The sequence below is a fragment of the Numida meleagris genome, chromosome Z (genome assembly GCF_002078875.1).
Source record: "Numida meleagris isolate 19003 breed g44 Domestic line chromosome Z, NumMel1.0, whole genome shotgun sequence".
Lineage (NCBI taxonomy): Eukaryota > Metazoa > Chordata > Aves > Galliformes > Numididae > Numida > Numida meleagris.
The window spans coordinates 3783604-3800141 of NC_034438.1; the positions used below are offsets into that span (position 1 = coordinate 3783604).

The 16538-nt window shown below is 38.0% G+C and overlaps 1 protein-coding gene across 1 annotated transcript in view; it reads left to right on the forward strand.

Moving 5' to 3' along the window:
• Positions 1 to 3164, forward strand: part of RIT2 (Ras like without CAAX 2) — a 179562-nt gene extending 176398 nt beyond the window's left edge. Inside the window, exon 5 of the mRNA XM_021381169.1 lies at positions 2937 to 3164. Coding sequence (XP_021236844.1) covers positions 2937 to 3164 — 228 coding nt within the window. The remainder of the gene's footprint in view (positions 1 to 2936) is intronic.

The following is a 16538-nucleotide window of genomic DNA, read 5'->3' on the forward strand; positions in this document are numbered from 1 at the left end:
ATGATCCAGTTTCTCTCATGGCAATAAGATGGGAACAAGGAAAATGCCTGGAATTATGTGGATGTCAGTGACCTCATCAAGGGCTTTATCCCTTGTTTCTCATTCCAGAGAGCCCTACCCTCTGGACCAAGTTATGAACTGAAAGAAGAATGTGTACTTTTCCTCTAGACATCCTTCTATATAGTTTCCTCAGCAAACAGATTAATTAAATCACTATAGCTATATTTTTATGGGTGCTGGAAGCGGTAATTGTAATTATGACAGCATTAGATTCCTGAGAAGCTTATTTTCAGCCTTCGAGCTGAAAAACTTTGACTAAATGTCCTGACTTTTTTAGTGCCAGGTGTCCTCCCTATGCTGAATTACTTCATAAAATTTCATCAAAGCACTTAATCGGTCCCTGAGGGGAAGATTAAGAAAAATACCATGCTTTGAAATTAACTATTTTCATTAATAACATTAATGTTTTCTCCATAGTTTGTTAGGAAACTTTGGAGTTCAAAACCAAATCTCTGCTACTTTTAATAGAAATCTTGCCAAATTCAGTCAAGTTATGAGCCAGCCACATGGAGGCTGGGAAGAAGATTTTTGTGCAATTCATTTCTCCTGAGTATTCTCCAGCTCTTAGCAGATTTGTTTCATTTCAAATTGTAGCATGTCTTCTCTGCAATTTTTCTTCCATACTGGTGGGAGAAAATATATGTTTTGGTCCTAGAAAGGACAAAAAAAAAAAAAAAAAAAAAAAAAAAAAAAAGAGGAATCAGATAAGCAAAGACTGGAAAACCATGGAGAAAAAGGCAAAGGCATTTTTTTGATATTTGAGTAGTGCTTTGCTTGCACCTTAATTATATTTACAACCTTACTTGCTCTTTTAATATATTTCTGAGTTGTTTTTTTTTTTTTTTTCTGATAGGTAATGAATGCTTGAAATATTCACTGAAACTACATCTCTTTGTAATGATTTGCTCAGAACTGCAGAATCTTAAAAAAAAAAAAAAAAGATAAAAAAAATCTTCCTTTAACTCAAACAAGGCATAGCAAGAGAAAAAAAATGATTAAAAAGTCCAAAATAGACCAAAATAGTCTTCTATTCAGACAGTCAATTTCTCAGTGGTGCCCAATAGACATATTGAATCACACATTTTGCTTACACAGCTGCCCAGAGAAAAACAAGGACCATATTGCTACCCATCTCCTTTTGCTAAAGGTTGGCAATTATAGCAGTTGGAAAGCAATAACAATCTTTCATTGTGTCAGTGAGTATTACTCAGGTTGGTATACAACCTCCCTGCTTACCTTTAAAATATTCTTAATTAAATTAAAATTAAATCTGTAATATAGAGGTATGATCCTACTGACATTACAGATTTTGTGACTTGGTGAAAAGGCGATGAGCAGGAATTCTGCGGCCATGTTATGTAAGTATGTGCTAGGTGCAGATTTACTTTCAGGCTAGAATGAACCAATGTTGTTTTTTGTCCAAAATCCTATTTCTCACCGTGTGCACCTTAAAGGATAGATGCAAAAAATACAATAAGGTAGTGTCATAAGCCGATCATAAAAGAGCATTCTCCTTATAGTAGATATGAGGGAGTTTGTTTATATCTTGAAACATCAGAGTTTATTTCCATAATAAATATAAATACCACTTTGGGTGTGCAAAGTTAGAAAAAAGAATACAGCTGTTTTTGTCCTGTGGTAGAGGGTAGCAATTCATACTTTTCATAACCTGGGATGTAGCCTTTCACAAGGCTGTCTCAAACTAGTTATTCATTTTTATCCAGACAGTTGGAAAATTACAAGAAAAATCATGATATACTAATACCAATTAAAAAAATGTCTGGAATTTCTCATCTAGAAATTTAATACAGTCTATACTTTTCATCCGTATTGTTTAACGTTCAAATGCTGAAAAGAAAGGTTATTCTACTGGTTGGTAAGCTAGTCGAAAATTTAGCTAGCTAATAGGGTTTATTCTTTGTTCTGCTGCAGACTTGTTGCATGTTAAAAGATAAGTCACTAAAAGTGAAAAAATATCATTAGTTGTAGGCATTACTTACTCCTTGTGATAAACATTTAAACTCTACCGAAACCAGAGAGTAATCAGCATGTAGAGCACTTTTATTTGGGAATCAGAAGGTGGATGATCCAAGAAGTGGCCAATACAGAAATTTTAGAAGTTAAATCTCTGTTTAAAAATTCAGGCAAATTAAAAATATCTGTCTTGGTTCCTTCTAAATTCAGAGTGACTCTTCACTTACAGCTCCTCAAATAACAAAGACACATTTCCTTGATCTTCTTTGGGAACAGAGAGTACATGAAACCATTTAGGGAAGATGTTCTGAAAACAAAATAGATTTTGAATCTTTGTACTTCTCAGACATGAGCTAAATGATAGGATTACAGACCTCTCAGGACCAAAATATTTTAAAGCGTGCTCTGATATGTATGTGACAGGAAAAAAAAAAAAAAGTATGAAAGCAGATGTGTTTTCAGCTTCAAGCAAAGTTGCATCCAGGATTAGATGAGTGCTGAACAGGGATGTTGCAGGATCACAATTCTACTAAAGTATTTTTTGCCATAAGGTCTAGTCTATAGAATAAAGGAACTGGAGTTATCAAATATGACAAGATTCTGCACAAAATAGGGAAATTCATTGAGAAAATGGTGCATCTGAAATAACATGAATATTGTCAGTATGCTCTGTTCAAGATTTTCATAGATTCAATCTGATCATTTCTCACACTAATCTCATCTGTGTGATACTATCAGAATATATTCCAGTGATATATTCCAGTGGTGACCTGCCTCAAGAGTGACATTCCAGTTGTACCCAAAAAGTCAGACTAGACATAGAGTTACGACCACCTGTTGGTTCATGGTCTCTGAATTAGATGATATTTACAGACCTATTTTGCTTTTTCTTTCCCTTGTAGGTTTCAACTGAAGAAGGAATGAGCTTAGCCAGAGAATATTCTTGTTCCTTTTTTGAGACTTCAGCAGCCCTTCGCTTCTATATTGATGATGTCTTTCATGGACTGGTGAGGGAAATTCGAAGGAAAGAGTCCTCACTGACCATGGCAGAGAAGAAGATGAAGAGGAAGGATAGTCTGTGGCGGAAGCTGAAAGGTTCCCTAGGGAAAAAAAAGGAAAGTACAACCTGATGGCAGTTCCTCACGAGCCACCCCTCAGGAGGTGTTCATAGTAATGTACAACTGTTTGAAAAGGCAACAATAACACAGCATCTTACAGACCAGATCCTAGAGTTCTGTCCCTTCAGCACTCATGCAAAAGTAGCTCCTTGAACGCCCAACTCATGCTGCCCTGTGGCTGCTCTGTATTATAGATCAAGTCACTTAGCATACCCTCTCACACCTTCTCTCAAAATCTGAGTGGAGAAAATACTGTGCTTTTTCCCTGTGGTCCCTGGATGGTCTTCAAATGCTAGAACTTTAGCCAGCATCCAGTGCAGAACCAGCTGCCATCAATTCGAGAACAAGAGATGCACCTATCACCTCCTCTTTTTGCATGCATGGATCATTTCACCAACCCAGGAATGAATAACACCTATTTCAGCAGGCATTTTGACTGTGTAAAGACTTTAGGATCTGACCTTCAGCTTTTCATTCACTTGTAGTTTTAGGACTAGGCTGTTCTCAGCCCATGCATGTGTGTGTATGAACTGGGACCAGAAATCTGGGGGCTCTCCATGTTGACTCTGTTAGAGCCCCATCATGATTGCATTCTTTCCATTTAGCAGGAAGGGTTGGCAAACACACCGTAACTCCCACATCAGACAACCAGAAGGCCGCAGGACTACAGCTCTGTCTCCTCTACTTATTACTAATCACAACTGGCAAGCAGAGGTACATTTTCCTGCAGACATGTAATAAATTGACCACATTCCTGCAGCATACAAAGGAGTGCAAAAAAAGCGCTTTCAAATACTTCCCAGAGCCTCCCCTAGAGCAGTGCATCTCTGTTCCGCTAAGATCTGCAATATAGCATTCGGTCTTCAACTTACTATTCCTTGACCATCCAAGTGAATCATCTGAGTGATCAGATGGGTGGGTCTTTTAAATATTCCTTTTTAAAGCTGGCATGAAGTAGAATACAATCTCATTGATTTTTTTTTCTAGTCTTCTTTAAATATTGAATTTATTTATAAATTTTACAACTAAATCATGCATACATTTTGTCGAAGAATAAAGATCTTGAATTCCATTAAGCTATGCTAGTATTCAGTGTAATTTGTGTCTGTTCTGTGATAATTGATATCATTAGAAAAATATGTGTATTCCTTAGTAATTTCTATTTTTTTTTTTTCATTTTTCTTCTTTGACTCTTTTTCAAAGTTTGGACTAATTAATTACATTTTGGAAGAAAAAAATACTTATAATTTGGAACTGGGGGTAGTGTATTTGTTTTGTTGTGTTGAATATGAAAAAGTTATGGTTTCGTGAAAAATTTCAGTTCATTAAAATCTGGTATTTTATTCTCTACTTTCCCTTCCATTCAAGAGAATCCATTGATTCTTTTTGTCTTGTCAGAAATTTTCCATCAAAAGCATCTCTTCAATGTGTATAGTCAGGTCATATGTGGCTGTATTTCTACCTCTGAAATATTATTTTAGAGAAATACAAACACACATGGGCATCTAAGGTGAATATTCCTCTTCCTACCTTCAAAAGCTCAAGCCTGCATTTACATTACTGTAATTACTGTTATTATTTTACATGTATTGCTACAAAGATTTTAGGTGAAGCTTCCAAGAGACAGAGAGGTGTGCTTGAACAAAGTGTTTCTGAGCTAAGCATTGGTAGAGAGACTACAGGACGTTACACTGAACAGATGGTGGCTATGAGACTATAAATAACAAGAGGAAACATCTGTGACTGTTCCAGTACTGCACACTGCACAGGGAGGAAAAGGCAGTCGTTCCACATGTAAGAGACCATAGAAATTACTGCCCTGAGAAACCATGAGGGGTGCTCACTAGTCTTTTTCAGTCAGATGCCTAAGCTTTGAGTCACTTGAAAAACATTTAGCATTGGTTTATTATTTCACCTGCATTAATGAGGGATGTACTAAATCAGTGCTGTCTCTGCTCTGTAGTTTTAGGAGTAGCCTGCCACTGGTCAGTTTGGAAGACAAAGGAGTTGCAAAAAGAGGGCATGGATACAGTTTAAGACCAAGCTTTAACGGAATTCATAAATTAAACCTCTCTCCTTGAGAGCAGCCCTGCGGAGAAGGACTTGGGGATCCTGGTGGGTGAGAAATTGGACATGAGCCAGCAGTGTGTGCTTGCAGCCTGGAATGCCAACTATGTTCTGCACTCCATTAAAAGAGGAGTGGCCAGCAGGGAGAGGGAGGTGGTGGTCCCCTCCCTACTCAGCTCTTGTGAGACCCCACCTGCAGTACTGCACCCAGGCCTGGGGCCTCCAGCACAAGAAAGACGCAGAGCTCTTAGAGAAGGTCAAGAGGAGGGCCACCAAGATGATCAGAGGGCTGGAGCATCTCTCGTATGAAGAAAGGTTGAGGGAACTGGGCTTGTTTAGTTTGGAGAAGAGAAGGCTCCAGGGAGACGTCACTGTGGCCTTCCAATACTTGAAGGGAGTGTATAAATAGGAGTGGGTAGGGGTATGACTGCTTACATGGGTGGATAGTGATAGGACAAGGGGGAATGGTTTTAAACTAAGACAAGGGAGGTTTAGGTTAGATATTAGGAGGAAGTTTTTCACTCAGAGGGTAGTGATGCATTGGAACATGTTGCCCAGAGAAGTTGTTCCCATCCCTGGAGGCATTCGAGGCCAGGCTGGATGTGGCTCTGGGCAGTCTGGTCTAGTGACTATTGCAACCCTGCACTCAGCAGGGGGGTTGAAGCTCAATAATCCTTGAGGTCTTTTTCAACCCAGGCCATTCTATGATTCTGTGATTAAACACACTCATTTTCTGTCATTAAGGTAACCTGGCATGGAAAAATATCTTTCCATACTAATAAACTGTAAGCCTTCACAGCAGGGTTACCACATGCAAACTGCTGTTGGAAATGCTGCCTGGACTATGCTAGGTTCTGCCCTATGCACTGCAGCTGGTTAGGAAAGTGCTAGCTGTTGTGGTCTGAAACTATGCCAAGAATCATTCTGAGATTTTAATAGTATAGTTTTAGTACCTTTGATATTTGATACTGGCACCAATATAATTTACATTGCCATACTTTTAGATGTACCAAGCCAGTGAAATGTCCAGGTTCTCTATTTCTCCACAGCTAACCTATACATTCCAGATTATCAAAGATATTTTGTAGTAAGTCACTCCAAAAAGAATGAGATATGTATTGGGTGGAGAGGTCTGAATTAATCTCACTCCATTTTAGTCATATAAAACTCGAATATGACAATTAGTTGTTTAAAGTTAAGTGACAGAGAGCTTCTTCTGCTGATTTGTCCTGTCTAGGTTGGATGGTTAGCATGGCATGAATCACTGCCTAAAATGGCTGCCTTTTTACAGCACCTATATGTTGCTCCGTAAAGTGCAGCTTGCATGCAAGCCTAATTCTCTGGTGGCTCGAAACAGGTATGATAAATGCCATTGTTAACAATTTGTCCACACTTGGCCTATGGTAAAGAATGGTACATTGAATATTGTCTCTAAAATGCTTGACCATCTTTTATTTTTTAAATAGGAATGCCATTCTGATTTACCATCACCCAATTCTTCAATAATCTACAATACTTAACCTTAGTTAATTGAGCAAAGCTGGTGGAGGTTATAGTCAGTGAGGCTAACATAAGTCATAACTTCACAAGATGTTGGATACAGCTGCTTTACCTAATTAATCATTACCATTCTGTCACAGAAGATTGAATTTAGGTAGGAAACTCAGATGATAGAGTTAAAAAACAGTTGCTCTGTGTCTGAAGACCTTTATATCTCTGACTACTCTCATCTAACCATGTCTGGAAAATCTGAAGAAGGAAACTATTTTGTTTTACTACGTTGCCTACAGCCCCATGAAGGTGGCAGTTATAATTTACTCCACTGTCAGGCTGTGCTGCAGTTGGACAATAATTCAGCTTGCTTCCTTTATAATTAAGGCCAGATAATAAATAAAAATAAAAATAAATAAATCTTTGCAAATGTATCCATAACATTTCATGGAAATACATAATATACACTAGTTAATTAGCATTTTTCCCACTTTTGGCATAACACATGTTGTATCTCACTGTGAAGTAATTACCTTTGGAGAAGGCTGTAAGTCAAGGCAGACTACCTCAGTGCTTTAAGTTTCCTTTTCTGTCTGTTCTATGTATAGGTCTTAGGACTTAAGCAGAGTAACCACCCATTGTCATGGTTTTATGATTTTCGGTTATTGGTATTCCACATCATCAACTCGTTTACTATATTAACGGTCCAAAGTCTTTACAAATTATTGAAAATAACTTTTTACATCAAAAAAGACAAAGTATTTTAAGTCTCAGTTGTAAGAAAGCATAACTAGAACAAAAAGTAATTCTCTTCTGCGCACTGTATAATTGAAATTTCTATACATCTCCATTCTGATTCCTTCTTTGACATTTGATTCCTCCTTGTATCATGACAAATGATAGGAAAACAAGTGAATGATAGCCCTCCGCAGAGTTTAGTGTCTCACAGTGATGATTTACATTCTACAACTATGTCAATGTCTTCTCCCTGATTGAACGTAATGCTCTCTGTGGGTCAGACCGTGATATTTGTGATAAGCAAAATAGCTGTGTGTGGGCCTCCTTGGCTCTGTAGAGATAGAAAAGATACCTACTGCAGCCATCTCAGAAGGTAATAATGAGATGACGGCATTAGTTATTAAACTGGAAATCAGCAGAAAAATTTCATATTAAATAAAGTTTAATTAGCTGTAGGAGTATACAAGAATTTGCCTGAATTTGTACTAGTGATGGAAAGACAGAAGTCTAGAATAGTGTTATGTTAATATAGTATTTATAATGTAACACTTACAATGGCAGACATATTTAAACACACCCCTTAGGATATCTTATTCAGTGAGTATCATATACATCACTTTCTGTTTATGGCTCTGAGAAATCCCTAAAAATAAGTAAATGGAAAAAACAAAATTACAGAATGTGACTTTTATACAGTATTAAAATCTCCATTTACTAAAAATGGCATTTGGCCAGAATAGTGTCTTAGACTACTTGGATATCTTTTTTAGCGATATTTCTAGCCTGATCTGTCCCTACAAGTATGTGTTCCTCCTTAGGATGTCTGCCTGGCAAAATGATTTGTAATGAGGATGGCATTGTCTTACAGATGCTGTGAAAGTCACCCCAAGCGGCATTGTCCTGCACCTCTAGCCTGATTTATTGCTCCCTGATGCTCCTGTTTCTAAGCCTCCTCAATTTGAGCTCTCCAATTTTGTTACATTGTGCTGAATTATGAGGTTATTTTATGATGAGGACAAATGTCCACTGAAGAGCACCAAACTCATTTCATGATCTGAACTTTTCCCCCAAGAGGTAATAAAGACAAGTACATCCAAAGCCATTGCATCACATACTGTATATCTTCTGTCAATAGATAATTAATGTGACAATGAGATTTTCCATTCTTGTACTTTGTCATGCATCATATTTTTTACAGAGCTTTTATCCTTACAACTGTTTCAACAACAACAAGACCAAGACCAAAAGGAACATTATTTTTCATGGCTGTAGTTTCAACAGAATTCCAAGTAAAGAAAAATACTAGGAGGGTAAAGCAAAGCAAGCAAGTCTTTTATACATATATTGTTCTGACTTTTTTTCTGTGTAAAATAAAACAGTATCATTTTCCCCTTATGTTTTATATGTAATTAATAGAAGAGGAAGGCAGTCTATTTCACATCTATGAAATCTGGAAGAAAAAAATTTAATATTTCCCTGCTTTTGGTGCATTCTACAAGCAAGATAAACTGTAATTCCTTTTTCTGGAAAGAATAAATAGAAACAGAGGTAGTAGATTAAAGATATACATAGTTTTTTTTAAATGATGTTTTTGATTTTATTCAGACCCCTCTAGCATCGTGCCCTGACAAAGACTTCTGGGCAGTTCCTTCCATTAGTTTCTCAGCAACAGAAAATCATCAGGGCTGACTTCTCCATTTTTTCAGCTTCATTCAGATAAACTTACTGTTTTTCACTTTTATTTCAGTTGTTGTGTTGGGTTATTCAAAGCAATGTAAAAGATGGTCTGTGGTGCTTTTAACATACTGAAGATAGTGTATCTTTTTCCTCCTTTATAAACTTCCCATATTTTCAGTATTCATACTAAGCAGAACGAGTAACATTTTTCAAGATAAACTTTTTCAAAGCCATACAGCTTACTGAGTAAGAAGTTGACAGTTTCTGCAGACTGACTTTGCCTCCATTGGTAGACACTGCTGAATAATCACAAGTGCCTCTTTACGTAGAGCAGTGAATGAATAAGCTTGAACACTTAAGGTACTCAATCATCCCAAGTGGACAGCTCTTCTGAAGGCAATAGAACAAAACTTACATTAGATTCACATCAAACTCTTGTCGAGAATTACATATTCTCTGATGATAATGAATATATTTCAATAACACAGAGGAAGATGAAGTTTCTGTCCCTGAAAACTTTTAAAAGCCATAACCCTTAATATGAATAAATGAATAAAACAGAGTATTAGTGATGGGAAGACCAGGCAGGGGCGGTGGAGGAGAACTCAGTATGAGTAAACATACATATGAAAATCAAGAGAACTGGGAAGGTCTCACAACATTCTCCACTCCAGATGAGTCCTATTGACTTCTACAAAGGGAACAACAGCAGGTATGACAGAAAGATAGAACAAAAGCTCCAGATGTCTGATCCAAGTGCACATGCCATAGAAGTTTGATAAGGATATTAAGAGGAGATGGCTTGTATTAAGAATAATAGAAACTGACATTGCAGCTTGGTTGGCCTAGCAAGTGAAAGGGAGAGGTTAGAGAGATTACTGTTGTGCAAATGCAAGACAGTTTGGAAACACATTTTAATAAAATATAATACAAAAAAGGACAGGGTACACAATGAGGGAAATAAATCAGGAAGAAGCAATACTCAGTGAAGTCCATGGGAAGTTTGGATTTTCTTCAGTGGAATATGCCTAAGCTTTCTAATGAGAAGCTGACTACAGGCACCTGTGCAATAAGTTGCTCCTCCTTTTGATACTTAAGACAACTAATCTCTCTGTGGTTTCTGCTGGATCCCTGTACTACGCATGCTTGAGAAACTGAAAGCAGCTGGTTTCAACTGAACAGTTGGGGAAAAAGTGGGATGCTCAGATCTGTATTTTGGATGGATAGTAGCAAGAAACCTCATTTATATGCCTCGTAACTAACATAAATGATGAAATGATAGCTCCCTGCTGAAGATTTAAAATGGTGCTTCAAATATGTGTTCATCTGGGAGAGCAGATACCAGTTTGCAACCAGTGCATGCAGATCATTTACTGCTGGCTTCTTCCCTCCCACTGTTCTCAGACCAGATGTTAATGAAAAATGTAGGAACCTGTTTCTGCTCTCCTGTTTAGTTAATAAGGTGTTCACCAAATACTCCTAAGTCTTTATCTAACAAAACTGGATGAGATCCAAGTTATCAGAGAACACAGCAAGGATGTCTTTAAGGAGGCAGAAGTTCAAAGGAGTACTTTGAAGAGTTCTTTGGCCTGTGTGGAGTTGATTATCATGATGTGGATGAAAGAAGAGAAGAAAAATAGATGAAACCACAAAGCCTGGGAGAATATGCTATACCTGCCAACAATAAACTTCAGAAAGACTTAAGTTATAGAAGCTGTAAAATATTGCTGTGATAAAACTTCTGATCTAGGGTGGACCTCCAGGGAGTGCTGAGAAATTTGAGAACAGTCAGTACCATATCAGTTCTTTCACCTGGCAGAGACTTTTCAATCCACTTGCTACAGTGATGAAAATCATTATCAAGAATCACAGTAATTCAAAGAGATAGGAGAGGAAAAGACATACTGTGACACAAAATGGCCTTCACTTTATGGATAAGGAGATCCAACTGGCTTGCAGACTGATCACCTTGTGACAGATGGTGTAAATCAAGACCAGGTCTGAAGACCACTGTTAAATACACTCAGTATAAAATGGAATTATATATTAACATCAGTAATTTCTTAGGTGCATTCTTAGGCAAAGTGTCGTGGGGACTGTAGTAGTCCTTCTCTTCTGAGAACCAGGTATATCCACTACATGATGTTATGATGTGGAATACCAATAACCAAAAAATCACAAAACAATGACATTAGGATTGCAGAATCATAGGGGTTGGAAGGGACCTCAAGAGATCATCTAGTCCAACCTCCTGCCAAAGCAGGTTGCCTAGAGTAAGTTGCATAAGGAAGTGTCCAGGTGTATCTTGAGTATCTCCATAGAAGGAGACTCCACAACTGCTCTGGGCAGCAGTGGTTATCCTCCTCATAAAGGAGATTTTCCTCATGTTTATATGGAACATCCTATGTTGAAATTTTTGCCCGTTGCCCCTTCTCCTGTCACTGCACTCCTCTGTAATAAGCCTAACTCCATCCATTTGGCTCCCACGCTTTAGATATTTCTAAATGATGATGAGATCCCCATTCTTCTCTTCTTCCAGCTGTACAGTACCAGGTATCTCAGCCTTTCATTGTATGGGAGATGCTCCAAGCTCCTAATCATAGTTATGGTGCTCCACTGAACTGTCTCTATGAGACTCCTTTCTTTTTTGAACTAAGGAGCCCAAAACTGGACACAGTACTCTACATGTGGCCTCAGCAGGGCGCAGTAGAGGGAAGAAGATAACCTCCTTCGACCTGCTGGCCACACTTTTTTAATGCATTCATACAGAAATATTTGTGACAATCTTCAGCTTGATACTGAAGCAAACTGTCCTATTGAACAGCACCTTCCAGACCCCTTATGTAAACTGCAAACCCAGATACCCTTTTGCTGCCATATTGCTCACCAGCAGAACTGTGTTACTACTGAAGAACAAAGTCTCAGATTCTGCCTTACAGACTTGCTGTCAGGTACACGGTCAGCAGAAGTCAGCTGTAGCATGCAGGAGGAATTGCCCATTTCCATCCATCAAAGAGGGCAGGTTACTAACCTGATTCTTTGGGTTGTGGTTGGTTCTTTCTCGCTGGGGTAGCTGCAAGGAGTAACAGGAGCACCATCTCCTCTGGGAAGGCATCTGAAGGCAGATATCTGTTTCCCCAACTGTCTCTCAGGTGTGCTGATCAAACATCAAGGGAATGATAGCTCTTCTTGACGCAGTTTTTCCTGAATAAAAATGTCAGAATGCTGGAGTTATATAAAATGGTTCCTTTTTTTTTTCTTTCCTTATTGGAAGTATACATTTTTTTCATATGTCCTCTCTGTAGTAATATTAGAGACACTCATGAAATCATATGAACACAGTGTTTTCAATCCCAGTATTTTACCTGTCTCCATCTATCTTACAGAACCTGAACTAAAACAGGGAAGAGGGGAGGAAAAAAAAAAAAAAAGAGCGAGAGAGACACCATATTATTGATACAATTACTGTTAATAGTCACAGCATATATTTTCTGTCTGCCTCACTTAGTATCTCTCTTATTATTTTCTGAAGAACACAAGCTACTGCATTCTTACTTATACTAAAAAGAAAGCCAGAAAAAAACAGCTCAAATTAAATGCATCATTTTTATATGCCCGTTTTTACATAAAAGAAGTACTAAATATATGTGTGTGTCAACATTATCTTGTAATAATTTACAGTAAAGTTGAAAAGAATGTTGGCACTTTCCAACCTATGTAATAAAAGTGGCCCAGAGAGGCAGACAGAGAATGAAAATGAGAAAGAGGAATTTTCTGGGAAGACTTGGTGTATATGCATTAATCTATAGTGATGGAAAGAAATCAGAAGTAAATAGAGGTTCAATATTCAACTCATTTCCAACCAGTGAGACATGGCATCCAAGGGAACTGGTAAAGGCCTTTACATTTAGGTCACCTATATTTAGATAAGATAAAGTACTATGTCATGTCCTACTAAGAGCTATCCGAGCTTAATAGATCATTTCTTTCTCCAGATTTCACATTTCTACAGAGACTTGCAGCATTGCTGACTCTATTGTCTAAAAAAAAAAAAAAAAAAAGTGGATTGTAAAGGAGTATGAGTATTATTTACCTGGAAATAAAATGCTATGTACTTTAGAAAATTATATATAGAAAATAATAGGAATCTGTGTTGTTTGTTTGTTTGTTTTCTGGCATGGGGAAGGAATACTATTTGATTAGCCCTCTGAGTAGGTATTTTCTAGAGCTGTATCAATGTCACTTATAAATTATCAGAAATTCAAGTATTCATTTTTTTAGAGAACTAACAGTAGTCTATTAAGGTAACCACTCAAGTAATTTTGATACAGATTCTCTATGTCATTCTCCCACAATTTGCACCCCACTCAGTAGAAAATGTCATAAGCATAAGCACAACATATGTTTCATAATACAGCATTTTTTTATTTTTTTTAATTCTAGAATACTTTGACAAAATAAGAACTAAGCTAGAATATTCAGATTTAATCAACTCTTGATGATTTAAAAACTATTTCAGTTAGCAAACTCTTTGTAAAGAGAAGATTTTAAAATTATGATTAAGAGCAGTAAATTGGTTTGTTGGACGTGACCCTTGTCTATGCCATCTTCAGTGATGCTTTTCCTCTGTTTAAACATAGCCTCAAAATACATTATTTCAGCCATCAGAATTATGTGGATTTAAGACTAAAAATAATTTTTGCGGATCATATATAAATATTATACATGTCTGGCTACTTATATATTAAGTTAAGACAGTAACAAGAAATATGTAAATCCGTGACAGAATAATTTGCTTGTTAAAAGCATGCTTTTCATGTTTTACTTGATCTGGTTCAAGAATTGTTTTCTCATTCTCTCAGAGGGAGCTTGTTTGAAAATCATAAAGAATATTTACAAGTTTTTAAAAAATGTATTTTTTTTTTCCTTTCCTTATATTATTTCTTTTAATCTGATTGGCAGTTGATTGGAAATAGAAATGGGTTCCATCTTCCTATTTATAAGGACTTTGTCTGGGCAGTCTTTTTTTTGTTTTGTTTTACGGCAGTGATATTCCCCATGTTCCTACATAATATGGTAGGGCTTAAAGCAACGGCATTGCCTTTTGTTTTGTCCCAGAACTAATCTTCAGTGACCCACTTCATGAACTAGTCCATGTTAGCTAAACCTGTGGGGCAGAAATGTCAAGCAGCAAAACAACAGCAGCAAAATGATGAATTTTCTGCCAGTTTAGTACTCAAAATCCAGCAGCACATGGAGGAGAGAAGGGCTGCAGCAGTTTAAGTTGATTGCCTTCAATTGCCTTAGAAATTCAGCCTCAGGCCCCAGCTAATTCTGTGGTTGGCAAATGTGTTTAAACATTAAAGAAAATGAAGAAATTACAAGGATTTTTGACAAATAGTTATCTCTTTCAATTAAAGTTATTTTAAGTTTGGCTTAAAATACAGTTATATTGACAATTTGAAATACAAGGAGTATGGTGAAAGCTTACTTCTGAATATATTTTTTCATTTTTGATCTGTTATATTTTAGGTTCTATGCCCTTGTCCAGGGGAACATCATCACTATTATTACCCAACATCCTTCAACTATCAAATCTGGAGTAAAACTGATTGAATTCATAATGTGTCTTCCATTGCAGTAGGTGCATTTTCAGTTTCATATACTGAAAGCGCAAAGAAATCATAATGGTGGAGTTGTCCAGAATGTGTTTATCATTACAGAGAATTTGTTCAAAGTCTGTTGGTGTGTACTGGGGACATTCAATCACTTAGATAATTGGAAAAACCTCTGATGGAATGAGTGGACTCAGCTACAGTATGAAGAGCTTATAAATCATGCAATCTCCTGCTATTACAGACACTTCTGCAGCAGGTCAGACAAAGACCCCCCTGTCCCATGATGTTGCCTCAAAGAGCACAAGATATTTTGTTCAATGTTATGAGAAACAGAATATCCATATAAATTTCGTCCATTATTGCTAGAAAAATGTTTGTAGGCGGCTCTTGTTTACAGAAGATAATATTTTTGAGGTTTTATACTTTTCAAACTACTCATTACTACAGTTATTCTTTAATTGCCTGTATCTGTTGAAAACACATTCATTCACACGTTCCCGGGTTTCGGCACCACTTGAAAGCACACATACACGTTCCCGGGTTTCGGCACCACTTGAAAGCACATTCATTCACACATTCACATTCGGATAGTAAGTGGCAGACTGCTGTCTTTACTGATCGCACAGTCAGTGTCCAGATGCTTGAGGTCAGGGCAGTCGCAATGGCAGTATGTTTATGGCGAGAAATCCCCTGTAACATTGTCACTGATTCAGCTTTTGCGGCCAGATTGCTTGCACGTATGGGCCAAGAGGGGCATCCAAGCACCGAAGCCGCTGGCCTATTGGAGGAGGCACTGGCTTCTCGCTCGACTCCGGTAGCCATTCTGCATGTTCGCAGCCATTCTGATGTGCCTGGTTTCTTTACAACTGGTAATGCTATGGCTGACAAAGTTGCTAGTACGTTTGTCTTTACAGTTCGAGAAGCTCGTGATCTTCATTCTACTCTTCATGTAGGTGCTCGTGCACTGGCCAGAATTTGTTCTATCCCACTGTCTGTTGCACGTGATGTTGTTCAGGCATGCCCTCACTGTAATTCTGCACCAGTAATAGGAGCTGGGGTTAACCCTCGTGGCCTTGGACCATTACAGATTTGGCAAACAGACTTCACCTGGGAACCGCGTTTGTCCCCCCGCGCCTGGCTTGCTGTCACGGTGGATACTTCTTCCACTGTCATTGTAGCCACACAGCATGCAAAGGCTAATTCGACCGCAGCACAATGTCATTGGGCTGCTGCTATTGCTGTCATGGGTTTACCTAGTCAGATTAAGACTGATAATGGGTCTTGTTTCACCTCACACTCGACACAAGAGTGGTTAGCATTGTGGGGAATTTCTCATACTACAGGTATCCCCGGCAATTCCCAAGGACAAGCGATCGTTGAGCGTGCTAATCGCCTTCTCAAAGAAAAGATACACGTCCTTGGGGAGGGGGAAGGATACAGGGGTAAAATACCTGTCAGCAGACAGGCAGAGATATTAGCAAAAGCTCTCTACGCTTTGAATCATTTTGAACGCGGTGATAATAGACGAACACCTATACAGAAACATTGGCAGCCTAAGATTCTAGAAGAGGGACCCCCAGTCAAAATTAAAATGGAGAATGGTTCATGGGAATCAGGTTGGATGATTCTGGTTTGGGGGAGAGGGTATGCGGCTGTTAAGCATCAGGATTCTGGGAAAATTGTCTGGGTACCATCACGAAAAGTTAAGCCGGCTATCGACAAGGGACTAACTGGATCATGAGCCTTCTTGTTTGCAGAATCTAATCCCGAGAAGGCCCTGGAGACCACAACCGGA